Source organism: Passer domesticus, chromosome 18 (assembly GCF_036417665.1).
Source record: "Passer domesticus isolate bPasDom1 chromosome 18, bPasDom1.hap1, whole genome shotgun sequence".
Classification (NCBI taxonomy): Eukaryota; Metazoa; Chordata; class Aves; order Passeriformes; family Passeridae; genus Passer; species Passer domesticus.
Window position 1 is genome coordinate 8,522,441 of NC_087491.1, and position 12,112 is coordinate 8,534,552.

Sequence of the window (12,112 nt, forward strand, 5' to 3'; positions counted from 1 at the left end):
AAGTACAGCTTGTAAGTGGAGAGAGGGTCACCCCATCGCTTCCCTCCGCAGCAGCGCTGCTGAAGGAGGCTGGCTCTGCCCCTTTTCTCTGTTGCTGCACAAAGCTGAGCATCTTCTCAGTGGTACAACCTGAGGTGTCATATCTTGATCTCAATTTCTGCTCATGAAACAGTTCTTTGCATTCCCCACAAAGGATGACATCAGGAAAATGAACGAGGAGCCTGGGGATGGAGGTGGGTTACAGAGGTGCCTTATTAATTCAGAGGGTCAGCAATTCAAAAGACAGCAATAGCACAGGGACTAAAGCAAAGGCTGCTTCCTATTTATCTTCTTCACAGTGTGAAGTTTAGACAAATCTCCAGATGTGAGGAGGGGAATCTGAACACAAACATGTAGTGTTTATATGTTGCTCTTCCAGTCAGAAACCCACGGGGAAAGTAGTTTGGCAGCCACCTCAGGAATGAATGGATGAAGGATCATGGACCATGCTCAGTCCAGGCTTGAGTGTGGCTGCACTTGCTTTATTTCTGCTCTGAAGTTGTGTCTGTTTAGAGAACCTGCACCTTTTGGAGGTGCTGCACTGGTTTCATACTGTAAGAAAATGGGTTATTCTGGCTCTTTGAGCAATGCTCAGCAAACTTCCCTTTTCCCTTGCAGACCTCCTGGATCATGAACCTGCTGTTTCTCCCTTGCTCCCACGGAAGGAGAGGGTGGCCTTGGAGAGCAGTTTGAATGAAGATGAGCGGCTGCTTCCAAAAGACAAAAAGCACAACCTCTTCAGTGCCCTGATCAAGAAGAAGAAGAAAACTGCCCCTACCCCTCCGAAACGGAGCAGCTCCTTCAGGGAGATGGACGGACACCCGGAGCGCAGGGCGGGCGGGGAGGAGGAGTGCAGGGATGCTGGCAACGGGGCTTTCATTGCCCCCCCTGCAGACACAGCTGACCCCTCCAAGTTCCAGAGCCCGAGCAATGGGGCTGGTGTCACCAACGGGGTTGTGGCTGGCAACTCTGGGTTCTTATCTCCCCACCTGCGGAAGAAGTCCAGCACGATGAGCAGCAGTCGAGGGGTGGCTGGTGAGGAGGAGAGCACTTCCAACTCCAGCAAGCGTTTCTTGAGGTCCTGCTCAGCCTCCTGCGTGCCCCATGGAGCCAAGGACACAGAGTGGAAATCCGTGACTCTGCCTCGGGATTTGCAGTCCACGGGACGCCAGTTTGATTCCTCCACTTTCGGGGGGCACAAGAGTGAGAAGCCAGCGCTGCCTCGGAAGCGGGCGAACGAGGGCAAGGGTGACATTGCTGTCAGGGGAACAGTGACCCCTCCTCCACGGCTGCTTAAGAAGAATGAAGAGACTGCTGATGATGTGTTCAAAGACGCAGAGTCGAGCCCTGGCTCCAGCCCTCCCACCCTGACGCCAAAACTTGGCCGTAGGCAGCCTGCTGCCCCTCCTTCCTCCAGCGGGCTCCACAAGGATGATGGAGTCAAATCCAGTGCCTTAGGTACCACTGTGATGATGGAGCAAGGTTCTGCTGCCAAACCCAACCCTGCTGGGTTCGTGGGGGCCAGCAAAGCTTCCTCTGAGGAGCCACGCCTGAGGAGGCTCAAGCAGACCTCGGAGTCGGCAGGGAAGGACAAAGGGAAGTTATCGAAGCTGAAACCAGCCCCTCCACTCCCACTGTCTTCATCCTCCATTGCCAAGCCTGGGAAGGTTTCTCACAGTCCCAGCCATGAAGCAGCAGCAGATGTGGTGTCTGGGCCGAAATCCAAACAGTTGACTCAGGTTGGAGAGGCTGCAGGCAGTGATGCTGTCAAGCCAAACCAGTCAGGGGAAGGTGTGAAAAAGCTGGGGATCCCCTCTGTACCAAAGCCACAGTCCTCTACAAAGCTGCTGCTGAGCACAGCAACCCCAGCTGCCTCTTCCTCATCCCTACCCTCTGCCCCAGGCGGGGACCAGGCATCATCCACAGCCTTCATCCCCCTCATATCCACCAGGGTCTCTCTGAGGAAGACCCGGCAGCCCCCGGAGAGGATTGCCAGTGGCACCATCACCAAGGGGGTGGTGTTGGAAAGCACCGAGGCTCTACGGCTCGCCATCAGCAAGAACTCTGAGCAGATGGCCAGCCACAGCGCCGTCCTGGAGGCTGGCAAGAACCTCTACACCTTCTGCGTGAGCTACGTGGACTCCATTCAGCAGATGAGGAACAAATTTGCCTTTCGGGAGGCCATCAATAAGCTGGAGAACAACCTGAGGGAGCTGCAGATCTGCCCCGCCACCGCTGGCAGCGGCCCCGCGGCCACGCAGGACTTTAGCAAACTGCTCAGCTCTGTGAAAGAAATCAGCGACATTGTTCAGAGGTAGCAAGAAACCAGGCTGGGAAACAAACGAGTGAATCAATCAATCACAATGGGCCAAAGCCAGCTGTGGAGAGAGTAACGTGTGGACTGATAAAGGAGAGGGGTGTTCGGGTAGGGCTGTGCCAAGGACGCAGACTGTGAACGGACACCCCAGCTCCAAAGGGCAGGGCTGTGTTCAGGAGGCACTTCCCACCCTCTGAACTCAGATTCCCTGTGTTTCATATACTTGTAATCGTCTTATCTGTGGAGTTCTTGCCTTGTGGACTACAAGTCTAAATGCTGATGTCACACCATGCCTTTTTATTAATATTTTATTGTTCTGGACAGACCGTTGAGGCTGAAGCCAGACTGGTGGACACTGAGATGACCTCCTCCTCAGGAGGACTTTGTACTGCATTTTTATCCCCTTCCTCTGCCCTCCTGTACATGAGGATGAGTGTTTGGATAGCAATATACCCACTGCATTCCTTGGGAGAGTTTGCCCAGCACATGGCCCTGGCCCAAGTCTGACATTTACCTGACACTAATGCAACAGATTTGGTGCTCGGGAGGGAAGGGGGGAAATTATTAATGTAAGGTTTTTTTAGTGACAGAATGCTACAAGTGATGATTGCCCAAATTCTTCCTCTGATTGCACCTGCTACCCTTCGTTTCTGTGTTTTCAGTAGTTTCTCAGTGTTGCTGAGCCCCAGTGAGTTGCTTGGGCTCACAGGCAGCACCCGCTGATGCCTCAGCCCAGGAGCCTGTCTGTGGATCCCCCTCAGCAGCAGAACAGGTCTGGAGGAGGAGTGTGGCACTCTGGTGATGTCTGACACCGATCAGGCTGGTCTTTGGGGTCACAGAGCTCGGGTGGCAGTGGGAAGGGGTGGCTCGGGGTGAGCTCTGAGGCACCACTGTGCCTCTGGCTGAGCCAGCACCCCGCAGTGGGTGAGAGCTGCTGTGTCTCCAGCTGAATTTCCAGCTGTTTGTTTTGTGAAGGGAGATGGAGCCTGGCCCCTGCTCTCCTGCAGAGTCTTTGGGGCTGTGGTGCCTCCCTTTTGTGCCCCTGGAACCCCTGGGAGGAGCTCCAGTGCCAGTCCTCTGGGGTTAAAGCATTCCTGCCTTCCTGCCAGCGTGGTTCCATCCAGCATCAAACAAGGATCTGGGGAGGCTGCAGACACTTCTCTGGGGTGCTTCTCCCGAGGAAACTGCCACAACATGCTGGCAGCAAGACTCCTGGCCTTCCTTGCCAAGGTCCCCTGACCTTCCCAATTAATGCTGGGAACTAACTGTGACTGGTGACAATAGTGAAAGAACAAGGTTTAGGGCTATTAACAGTGCAATTTAACTCCTCTTAACAGTTCCAAACATGAGAAAAACACATTTCCCATTCTCTGTTCCCCTGTAACTCGTGACCCCTCTCGTGTATCTTAAACACTAATTGCCTTCAATTGTATTTTATGCTGTTCTCTTTGGAACTGTTTGTTTTGTATATGATTTCTAGTAGTTCACTCGTGTGTGTTCATGCCACTCCTCGCCCTCACAAACAGCCATGACTTAACATGTGACAAATGTTCAAAAGAAAATACACACTTCTACCACAGGCTGCCTTTAAAAATGTAAGAAAAACCCCAACCCTTGAATTGTCTCTTTCCTGGAGGTACTGTTTTTACTTTGATAACATATTGTGCCACTATATTATACATTTGTATCTTGTTATTACACACTTTTGTAGACTTGTCTTTTTTACAGTGTGTAAATAGCTCTGTCCTTCATCTCTGTGATACTTAAGGGGGTCGTTTCCCCTTTAATTTAGTCCAGTACAGATTGTTTCTGTACATGACTTTCAATTCTTCTCTCTTTCTCTATTTCCATTTTTTTGATTTGTTTTTTATTCCAGTCTCTCTTGCGTAGTATATTTAAAAATAAATCAATGTTGAGGAAAACTCGTGTTTGTCTGTTAGTGAGGCTTTTCCAACCCAGCTGACTCCCCTTGGACTCCTCATCCAAAACCAGGAGTTCTCTTTTTGGGTGGTTCACTGTGACCCTGCAGCACAGTGGGATGGTCCTGTGTTCCTTTGATCTGGCTCTGAAAAGTCAGGAGAGAAGAGAGATGCACAGAGTAAGACTGTGTCATCACCTCTTCTGAATCAAAGACTTTGCTGTTGTTTTCAAGGAGATTTATATCAGAGATTTGACTAAACTTTTCATCTGTTAATGGTTTGTGTTCTGTTATTCAGCTGCTGTTGTGTTTTCCTCCTCCTCCTCTGCTATGAAATGACCCATGAGTTCTCTCCTCATACAGTTCCCTCCCTCATTTCTGGTTGCCCGTTCTTATTTTCTGTTTCCCTTCAGCCTTTCTAGTAAACCTCAGGGGAGGGACATTTCCAGGTACTGAGCAGCCTCTAAAATCAGCCACTGCTTTGATTAATGAAGATGCTGAAGACTAAAAAAGGATGAGAAGAAAAGAAGGGCAGGTGACAGTGTGTGATGTGCCTGAGGTCCCACAGTTCCACAGTGATGTTTTAGGGTTGTAACCCAGTTCTCTGCATTTCTAATCCCCTCAGTAAGTCCCTGGTGGAATCTGTGGCTCCTGGCACTGGGATCTGAGCTGGGGGAACAAGGCTGATGGGAAACCTTGGCCTGCTGTGACAGCAGCTGCATTGGCTGCTGGTGAGGCTGAGGAAGGTGAAGGAGAAGCAGGAGGATGCGCTGGTGAATATAAACTAAATTAATGGCCTGCACTTGGCAGGGCACAGGCACAATAAAGGGGTCTGCAGTGAGCAGGGCTGCAGCACTCTGGGAGCTCTGGGTGGGATTGTGACCAGCACCCTGGCAAAGCTCCAAACTTGGACATGGTGAGGAGCTGAGGGAAGATGGAGAAGCTTCACCTGCCCCACATGCTGTCACTCCTGGTGATTTCCATCCCTGCTGGCTCAGGGACTGGTCTGTGCTGTCGTGGGAAGGCAGAGGCTGGTTGACCTGGCTGGGGAAAGCCCCTGGATCTTTGGTGTTGGGAGTGAGAGAGGGGATTAAAGGCTAAATTTAGCTGAGTACAGTAGGAGTTGATTTAACAGATCGATGCATTTAACAGTTTGATTGCTCCAATTTTCAAGGCTATTGAGCTTGAAAGTGAGAGTGCTCTGGGGGAAAAATAGCTGTGTTTGTGGTTTTGTTTTGGTTTTCGTGTCTTTGAAATTACAATGTTCACTCTTTTAAGTTTTCATTTAATGTCATTTTGCTTTTTGTTGAGAAGTTGCTTGTCACGAGATGTAAAATGTGGTCAGTGTTTTATGCCCACTCTTTTTCTTACAAATCCCATGTTTTTATGGTGAGGCTGGCACGGCAGCCTGGCTGGGCCAGTGGATTTTCAGGTGTGCCAGACCACTGCCTGTGCCCCAGGATGGTCAGGGACAGCCCTCAGCCTCTCCCTTGGCTGACATTCATCCCTTCACAACTGGAAAGAGAGGGAAATACCCTAAGCACAGTGTCACCTCTGAGGAGAGGGTTCCTGCCATCCCCTGTGCACTAAAAGCAGGCTGGCAGCAGAGTGGCACACACTCCTTGTCCCAGGGTGACACCTGGCCTGGGTGGGCTGCTGAGAATGGTGCTCCTGGGTCAGTTCCTGGTCAGTCCTGATGCCCTGGCAGTGCCAGTGCCCCTAAAGCTGTGGGTGAGGACAGCCCTCAGCCATCTCAGTGCTGAGGCCGGGCTCAGGGCTGTCCTCCCTGGCAGTGCTCAGTGCTCAATGATCCAGCTCAGCAGAAAGCTGACCTGCAAACCCGGCTGTGCTCAACGTTTCCCCAGCAATCGCCCCCTTGTTGAGGGTTCTGTGTTTGTCCTGGCATCTATTCTGCTGCAAAGGTCCCACCTGTGCTCCTGCAGCCTGCGTGACCCAGTTATGATGCACAGAGCCTCTTCATGAGTCCCTGGGATGCAATTAACCCGGGCTCTTCCTCTGCAGAGGATCCTTGGGGTTTCTGACATTTGTTGTGTGTTTGTAGTGCTGCAGCTCTGCCCGGGGTGGAGGAGCAGTGAGGGGCAGCCCACGGGAGTGGAGCAGAGAGCAGGGGAGGGCCAAGGGTTGTGCTGGGCAGGGAAGGTTGAGGGGGCTGTTCATGGGCAGTCCCAGCTGTGGTGGCAGTGCCTGCGCTGCTGTCTCACTCCACTGGCCAGAACAGAGGAATCCAGGGCTTGTTTGATCCAGCTCCTTATGGATTGGTGGTGGGTGAGTTCTGAGCTCTCCACCTCTCAGAGAGGTTCAGGATCTGGGTGTCCCCTCGGGAGCTGCTCCCCCATTCAGGAGGAGAGGAGCTGGCAGGGTCTAGCTTCCTGTGGGAGATATCCTGTCCGGTGTTCAGGGTGGGCTCTCCAGCCCCTCAGGGGTTGTTCTTGGCGTGTTCCCCTTTCCTTCCTCCCAGCTACACCCCCAGGCTCTGGGCACTTATTTTCCACTCAGTTTTCCCTCCCCTCCCCAGCAGTAAGCACCAAGGAGCAGTAATCAAGAGCCTGGAATGCTGCTCTTCCCAGGCCCCTAAGGTGTGCTCGGGGGAGTTCAGGGGTGCCATGGCCCCTCACCTGCCCCGTGTCACAGCCTGGCAGGAGCCCCTTTCCTGACAGAGGTGAGGAGGGTGATGGCACTGCCCTGCTGGCACCAGGCTGCCCATCAAGGAGCCCTGAGGCGTGGGGGCTGAGCCCAGCTCTGTCCCACCTGCCAGGTAAGTGCTCCAATTTCCAGTGAGTTCCGCAGAGGTTATTGCACATCAATCAAAGCCTCGCTATGTGAGAGCTTTTATGAGGCTGTTCTGAGCCTGTTCCTCTCCGGGGCTTGAGTGCAGGAGCCCAGGCATCCCCGCAGCCACAGCATTGCCCAGCAGGCTTCCTCTCCCTTCCCGCAGCAGTCAGTGCCACTTTCCCCTGCAATGATCCATCACAGCAAAGCCTGGGATTCACCAGCCCTCACGAACCCAGAGTTACTCCAAAACTCTTCCCCTTCCTCCCTCCCATCCCTCCCCCCGACTTCAGCGCAGGGTAAAATTGATCAGTGCGTGTTTATTGATGGTTTGAACACTCGAAAGAAAGGGGTAGGGGGGGTCGTTGCCATGGAAACATCGATGAAGCTCCGTCTCCGCTGCGCGATGCGAGCGCGGCGCCTGCGTCCGGATCCGAACGGGAGGGGATCCTTCGGTGGGGCAGGAGTGGGGAGGGACGGAGATGGGGCTGGGGGTGCCTGGGGTGCGGGTCTGCGTGGGCTCAGCCGCCCCGAGTGCCCTGGGTGGTCGCTGCTGTGCTCCCCAGAGCGAGATGCTCAGGCTGCAGGGATGCAGGGGAAGGAAATGCCCGTCCTCACCTTGGCAGCCGTCCTCACCTGAGAGTCAAACCTGGCACTCTCTGTGTCCCTGAGCCTGGTCCTGTGCCTCCACTGCTCCCTGGACCTGCTGGCCCACCACTGTTCTCCCCTGGGTTCCAGCTCCTCCATCCAGGCTCAGCCACTGCTCCTGCTGCCAGCACGACTGCATTAAGTGGTCTGTCTGCTTGATGGATATTACAATGCACATCTTGCAGCCTGATTTAAGTTTTTTTTTAAATCTTTTTACTCCCCCAACCAAGTCCTGCCACGGTCTCTGATTTTTGAGGGTGCAATTCAGCGCTTGCAAATCATCTCCAGGCTCATTTTTGTGCCTGCAGTGAAATATCAGCCGTGGCTCGGGGTGTGAGTTGCCATCAGTGCCTGCAGCAGGTAGTTACAGCTCTGATTGCTGGTACCTCTGGCAGGCACAGAGAAAACACTGGGACTGGCAGAGCTAAATCTGCCCAAAAGAGGGGAAGGCAGTGGCTGGGGCTCTTCCTGTGCTGGCTTTTGGGGCTGATGGTTCCCAAAGGTCACTGGTGACTGGAGCAGCAGTGACACTGAGCACCTCCCTTGGTCCTGGCAGGTGCAGAACTTCTTGTTTCAACCCTTCTGCAGCAGCTACAGCTGGGGTTAGGTGGTGACGAGGCCAGGAAGGCGTTGGGAAGGGCCAGGCTGCCAGCAGGAGCTGGGTGGTGACAAGGACATTGAAGGTCAGGCGTCACTCCTGGTGAGGAGTCTGGGGCATGAGCAGGCTGTGGGGCTGTGGCAGGGCTGGTGGGGCCAGGACAGGATTCTGTGCTCGCCCCAGGGGTTGCTAAGGACAAGATTCTCTCAAGCCCTGCTGCTCTGCCCTGGTTTTGCAGGCAGGAGCTGCCTCGGGTGAGAGGCATCCTGACACTAAGCAGAATTTGCTGCCGGAGGGACTTTTCCTTAATAGGCAGGAGAGCAGCGGCTCGGTGGAGAGCTCTGGGGGACCCTCTCCTCCCTGGTGGCTGGCCCTGGACTACAGACAGTCTCTGGGGACTACCAGCACCAGGCTATCCTGCTGTAACCCTCCAGCCCTGCTGCCTGGCCCTCCTGGCACTGCCCATCCCGTTGTGCCAGCCCTGCTCTCTGCCAGCCCTGCAGAGCCAGCCCCAGGCCCTTTCCCCGTGCCCCGGCAAAAGCTGGGTGTGATCAGGGAAGGGGTTTGGTGAGTTCTCCTTAAGGCACCCTCCTCTTCTTCCATTGCATCTGTCGGGAGCAGGGATGGGAGAGCTAGACAACATCTGGGAGTGGAGCAAACGCAGCGTCCCCTCCCCAGGGCACCCCCAGCAGCAAAACCCTTCAGTCCGAGCAAACCCAGGCGGGACAGACGGGACGGGGGGGACCCGCAGGAGGCGCGGAACCGAGTCCGGGCTCTCATCTCCCAAAGCGGAAGGTGAAGCCGCCCTTTTTCCTGTTGTAGCCGTTGAGTTCCTCGGCCAGGTTCCCCAGGGCGCCGCTGCGCTTCTCCCCCGCGCTGGGCAGCGGCTCGGGGCCCCCCCTCCGGCCCGGCCCGGCCCCGGCCCCGGCCGCGCCGCGTCCCCGCAGCTCCCGGGCGATGCTCAGCAGCGCATCCAGCTCCTCCTCGCTTCTCCGGCGCTTCGCCCCTGCCCTCCAGCCGGGACCCCGGCCCTCGGCCGCCTGCCAGCCGGGACCCAGCACAGCCCCCGGGCCGGCCTCTGCCGGCTCCCACCGCTCGCCGGGAGGGAAGCAGGCTCCCAGGCTCAGGAGGAGGAGGCAGGACAGAGAGTAGGGTGCTCTCATCTGGGGGAAGGACAGGAAAGGGGAGGAATGTCAGGGGAGCAGCGAGATCCTGGGGCAGCTCCCCATCCCTGCTGCAGCCCCCCCAAAGCAGCCCTGCCGCCCCTCGAGCATCCTCTGCTCCTTCTGCAGCCTCTGGAGCTCCAGAGAGGGTCCGAGCTCCTCCCTGCCTCCTGGAGAGATGCTGCCCTTCATCAGAGAGGGGCCGCGATCACAAACTGCAGCATCGCAGCTGCCCCGAGGCGAGCGCAGGGATGGGGGCTCAGAGCCGGGCAGGGATGGGGATCCGGGGCTGCCCGCTGGTTCCCAGCCCAGTGCAGGGATGGGGGCTCAGAGCCGGGCAGGGATGGGGGCACAGCCCAGTACAGGGATGGGGCTCCGGAGCTCCCCGCTCCTCCTGCAGGCACCGCGGGAGCATCACCCTGATCGTCCCCACGAGCGGCTCCTGCCCGCTGTGCCCGGGTGACGCAGGGGCAGAGGAAGGTTCTCCACTTTATCCCTGTGCTTTATGGGGCTCGGAGCTGCCCTGGAGAGGGGTCTGAGCAGAGCAGAAGGGAGTGAAGTCCCGAGCCTCGTGCGGTGCCGCGGGCAGGGGGTGATATTGGGGTTGGACCTTCAGCAGGGCAGGGCTGCTCGGCCTCCCTTCCTCCTCCCACAGAGGCTCAGAGAGAGGAAACGGGTTGTACTACTATTATGATTATTATCATTATTACTATTATTATATATTGCCTTAAAAGCTGCTGCGGGTGCTGGGCCAGGCTGTCTGCTCCACACTTGCCCTGTTTCTCACTCCTGCACCAGACCCAGGTGCTCTCAAGCCCCTGCCTGCCCTTCCCAACACCCCTTAGCCCAGAGGTTTCACTTCAGGCTTCTCCCCAACCTTTGTCACACCTTGCCTCTGTTCTGCTCTCTCCCTTTTTGCACCCCGTTGCCCGTCGTGGATCCAAATTTCTGAGTCCCATCCTGGGGTCAGGGGGTGCTGGTGGGTCCCCAGCTGCTTCCCACCAGCCTTTGGCTGCTCCCTGGCTGTGCTGCCCATCGAGGCAGGGGACAGACAGACAGACAGACAGACAGACCCACGGGCAGCAGTCACTTACCTCTGCTTACCTCGGTGCTGCCCAGTGCTGCCACTCCTGGCACCTCTCTGCCCGCCCTGGGTCCGGTTGAGCGGCCAGCTCTCCTTGGGCCATTAAATAGCCACGGGCAGTGATTGCCATGTCACCCCCTGGGCGTGTGGCCACGGAGAGAGGAGGGTGGGATCCTCGGGGAGGGAGCTGGAGAGGGGACGGAGGGGACAGGGGTTGGTGGAGCTGCCACAATGGGAACGCGGCAACACCGCTCATTAACGCGCCGCCTTTGTTTGCTGCTTCATTTGGAGCAGCAGCTGGGAGCTGGCCTTGTGTCCCTGGGAGCTGTCAGGGATGCTGCTGGGGTGGAGGGTCTCAAGTGTGTCCCCTCATCTGGCTGGTGCAGCTCTTGGGGGTCCCACCCGTCTGTTTGTGTGCACAGGCACCACTGGAGACCCCAAACCCGCCCAGGGCCTGGCCCCACATGGACATGCCCAAGTGCTCCCACCCTCCCTGGTCACCACACAGCCACCAGTGCTGGAACATGGTCCCCAAGGCACCCTGCTGTCCCCTCCAGGTCTGTCCGGGGCTGTGGCAGTGCAATGTGGGGTGGGCAGCAGGGAGGGACTGGGGACATCACTGGGTGCTCTGTCCGTCGGGCACAGACACCTGCACCCTCCCAGTCCCAGTCCCAGGGCCACCCCAAGGTCCTGCAGGGCCTTGGTTTGGGCTGGAGCCCTGGGGAGCCTCCTCAGCCCCCCTCCTGTTTCACAGAGTGGTTTTGGTGTGGCGGGCAGGTCCCCAAGGGTGCTGTGCCCTGAGCCTGGCACGGGGAAGGAGCCATCCCCAGCAGAGCAAGGAGCTGCAGTGACTCAGTGTCACTCCCCTGCTGTCCCTCTGGCCGTGTCCCCGCGCTGTCACAGCTGTCACACGGTGGGTAACGATGAGATCCTTTTATTAAGGAGTTTAGAAAGTCCACATGTACAGCGTTGGACACACTCACACACGACCTAGACTTCACAGCACTGCTACACACCACGGCCTGGCCCAGGGCTTCTCTGGGAAGGTCCATGGCCACATCCCAGACCCCCAGCCAGCCCTGCCCTCCCCTTCCCAGGGAGGTGTCACCACGGATGGGTTTAACCTAATCCGGGGCCATGGAGCAATGCATGAGCTCTTGGGAATAATCCTGGGAAATCCTGCGCCTTGGCATGGATTAAATACCTCTCGTGCAAGTCAAAACAAATCTCTGGGGGGTCCTGGGTGACACAGGCAGTTACACAAGGATGTGCTACCAACAAACCAATGTACAGATTTCCCTCCCTGGCACGGCAGAACGCCAGTGGAGGGGTCTGGGGGGGATGAGCCTTCCCACCTGGCACATGGTTCCACGTGCATTCCTGCCCAAAGCACCAGAAAACCCAGCTACAGCTAATCCACCAAAATAACTGAGCGGAAATAAAGGTGGGTGCAGGCAGGACCCTTTCCAGAAAGGTCCACTGGAATGCAGGAAGCTCCTTGGAAGCTGTCAGGGCTCCTGCTGTTGTGCTGAGAAATGCCACTGCTGAGTCCCCC

General features: G+C 56.4%; 2 protein-coding genes across 4 annotated transcripts in view; one reads left to right on the plus strand and one right to left on the minus strand.

Moving 5' to 3' along the window:
• The window catches only part of ABL1 (ABL proto-oncogene 1, non-receptor tyrosine kinase), a 77,832-nt gene extending 73,554 nt beyond the window's left edge, over positions 1-4,278 (plus strand). For all 3 annotated transcript variants that reach the window (XM_064393280.1, XM_064393281.1, XM_064393282.1), the window contains one exon: positions 658-4,278. In XM_064393280.1, coding sequence (XP_064249350.1) covers positions 658-2,357 — 1,700 coding nt within the window. In that variant the 3' untranslated portion in view covers positions 2,358-4,278. The remainder of the gene's footprint in view (positions 1-657) is intronic.
• Positions 4,279-9,086: 4,808 nt separating this feature from the next.
• QRFP (pyroglutamylated RFamide peptide) lies at positions 9,087-9,473 on the minus strand. The gene has a single exon (XM_064393258.1). The coding sequence runs from the start codon at positions 9,471-9,473 to the stop codon at positions 9,087-9,089; it is 387 nt and encodes a 128-aa protein (XP_064249328.1).
• Positions 9,474-12,112: the final 2,639 nt, after the last annotated feature.

Coding starts and splice junctions, on each gene's coding strand:
- QRFP (XM_064393258.1), bottom strand. CDS start 9,473: ATGAGAGCACCCTACTCTCTGTCCTGCCTCCTCCTCCTGAGCCTGGGA.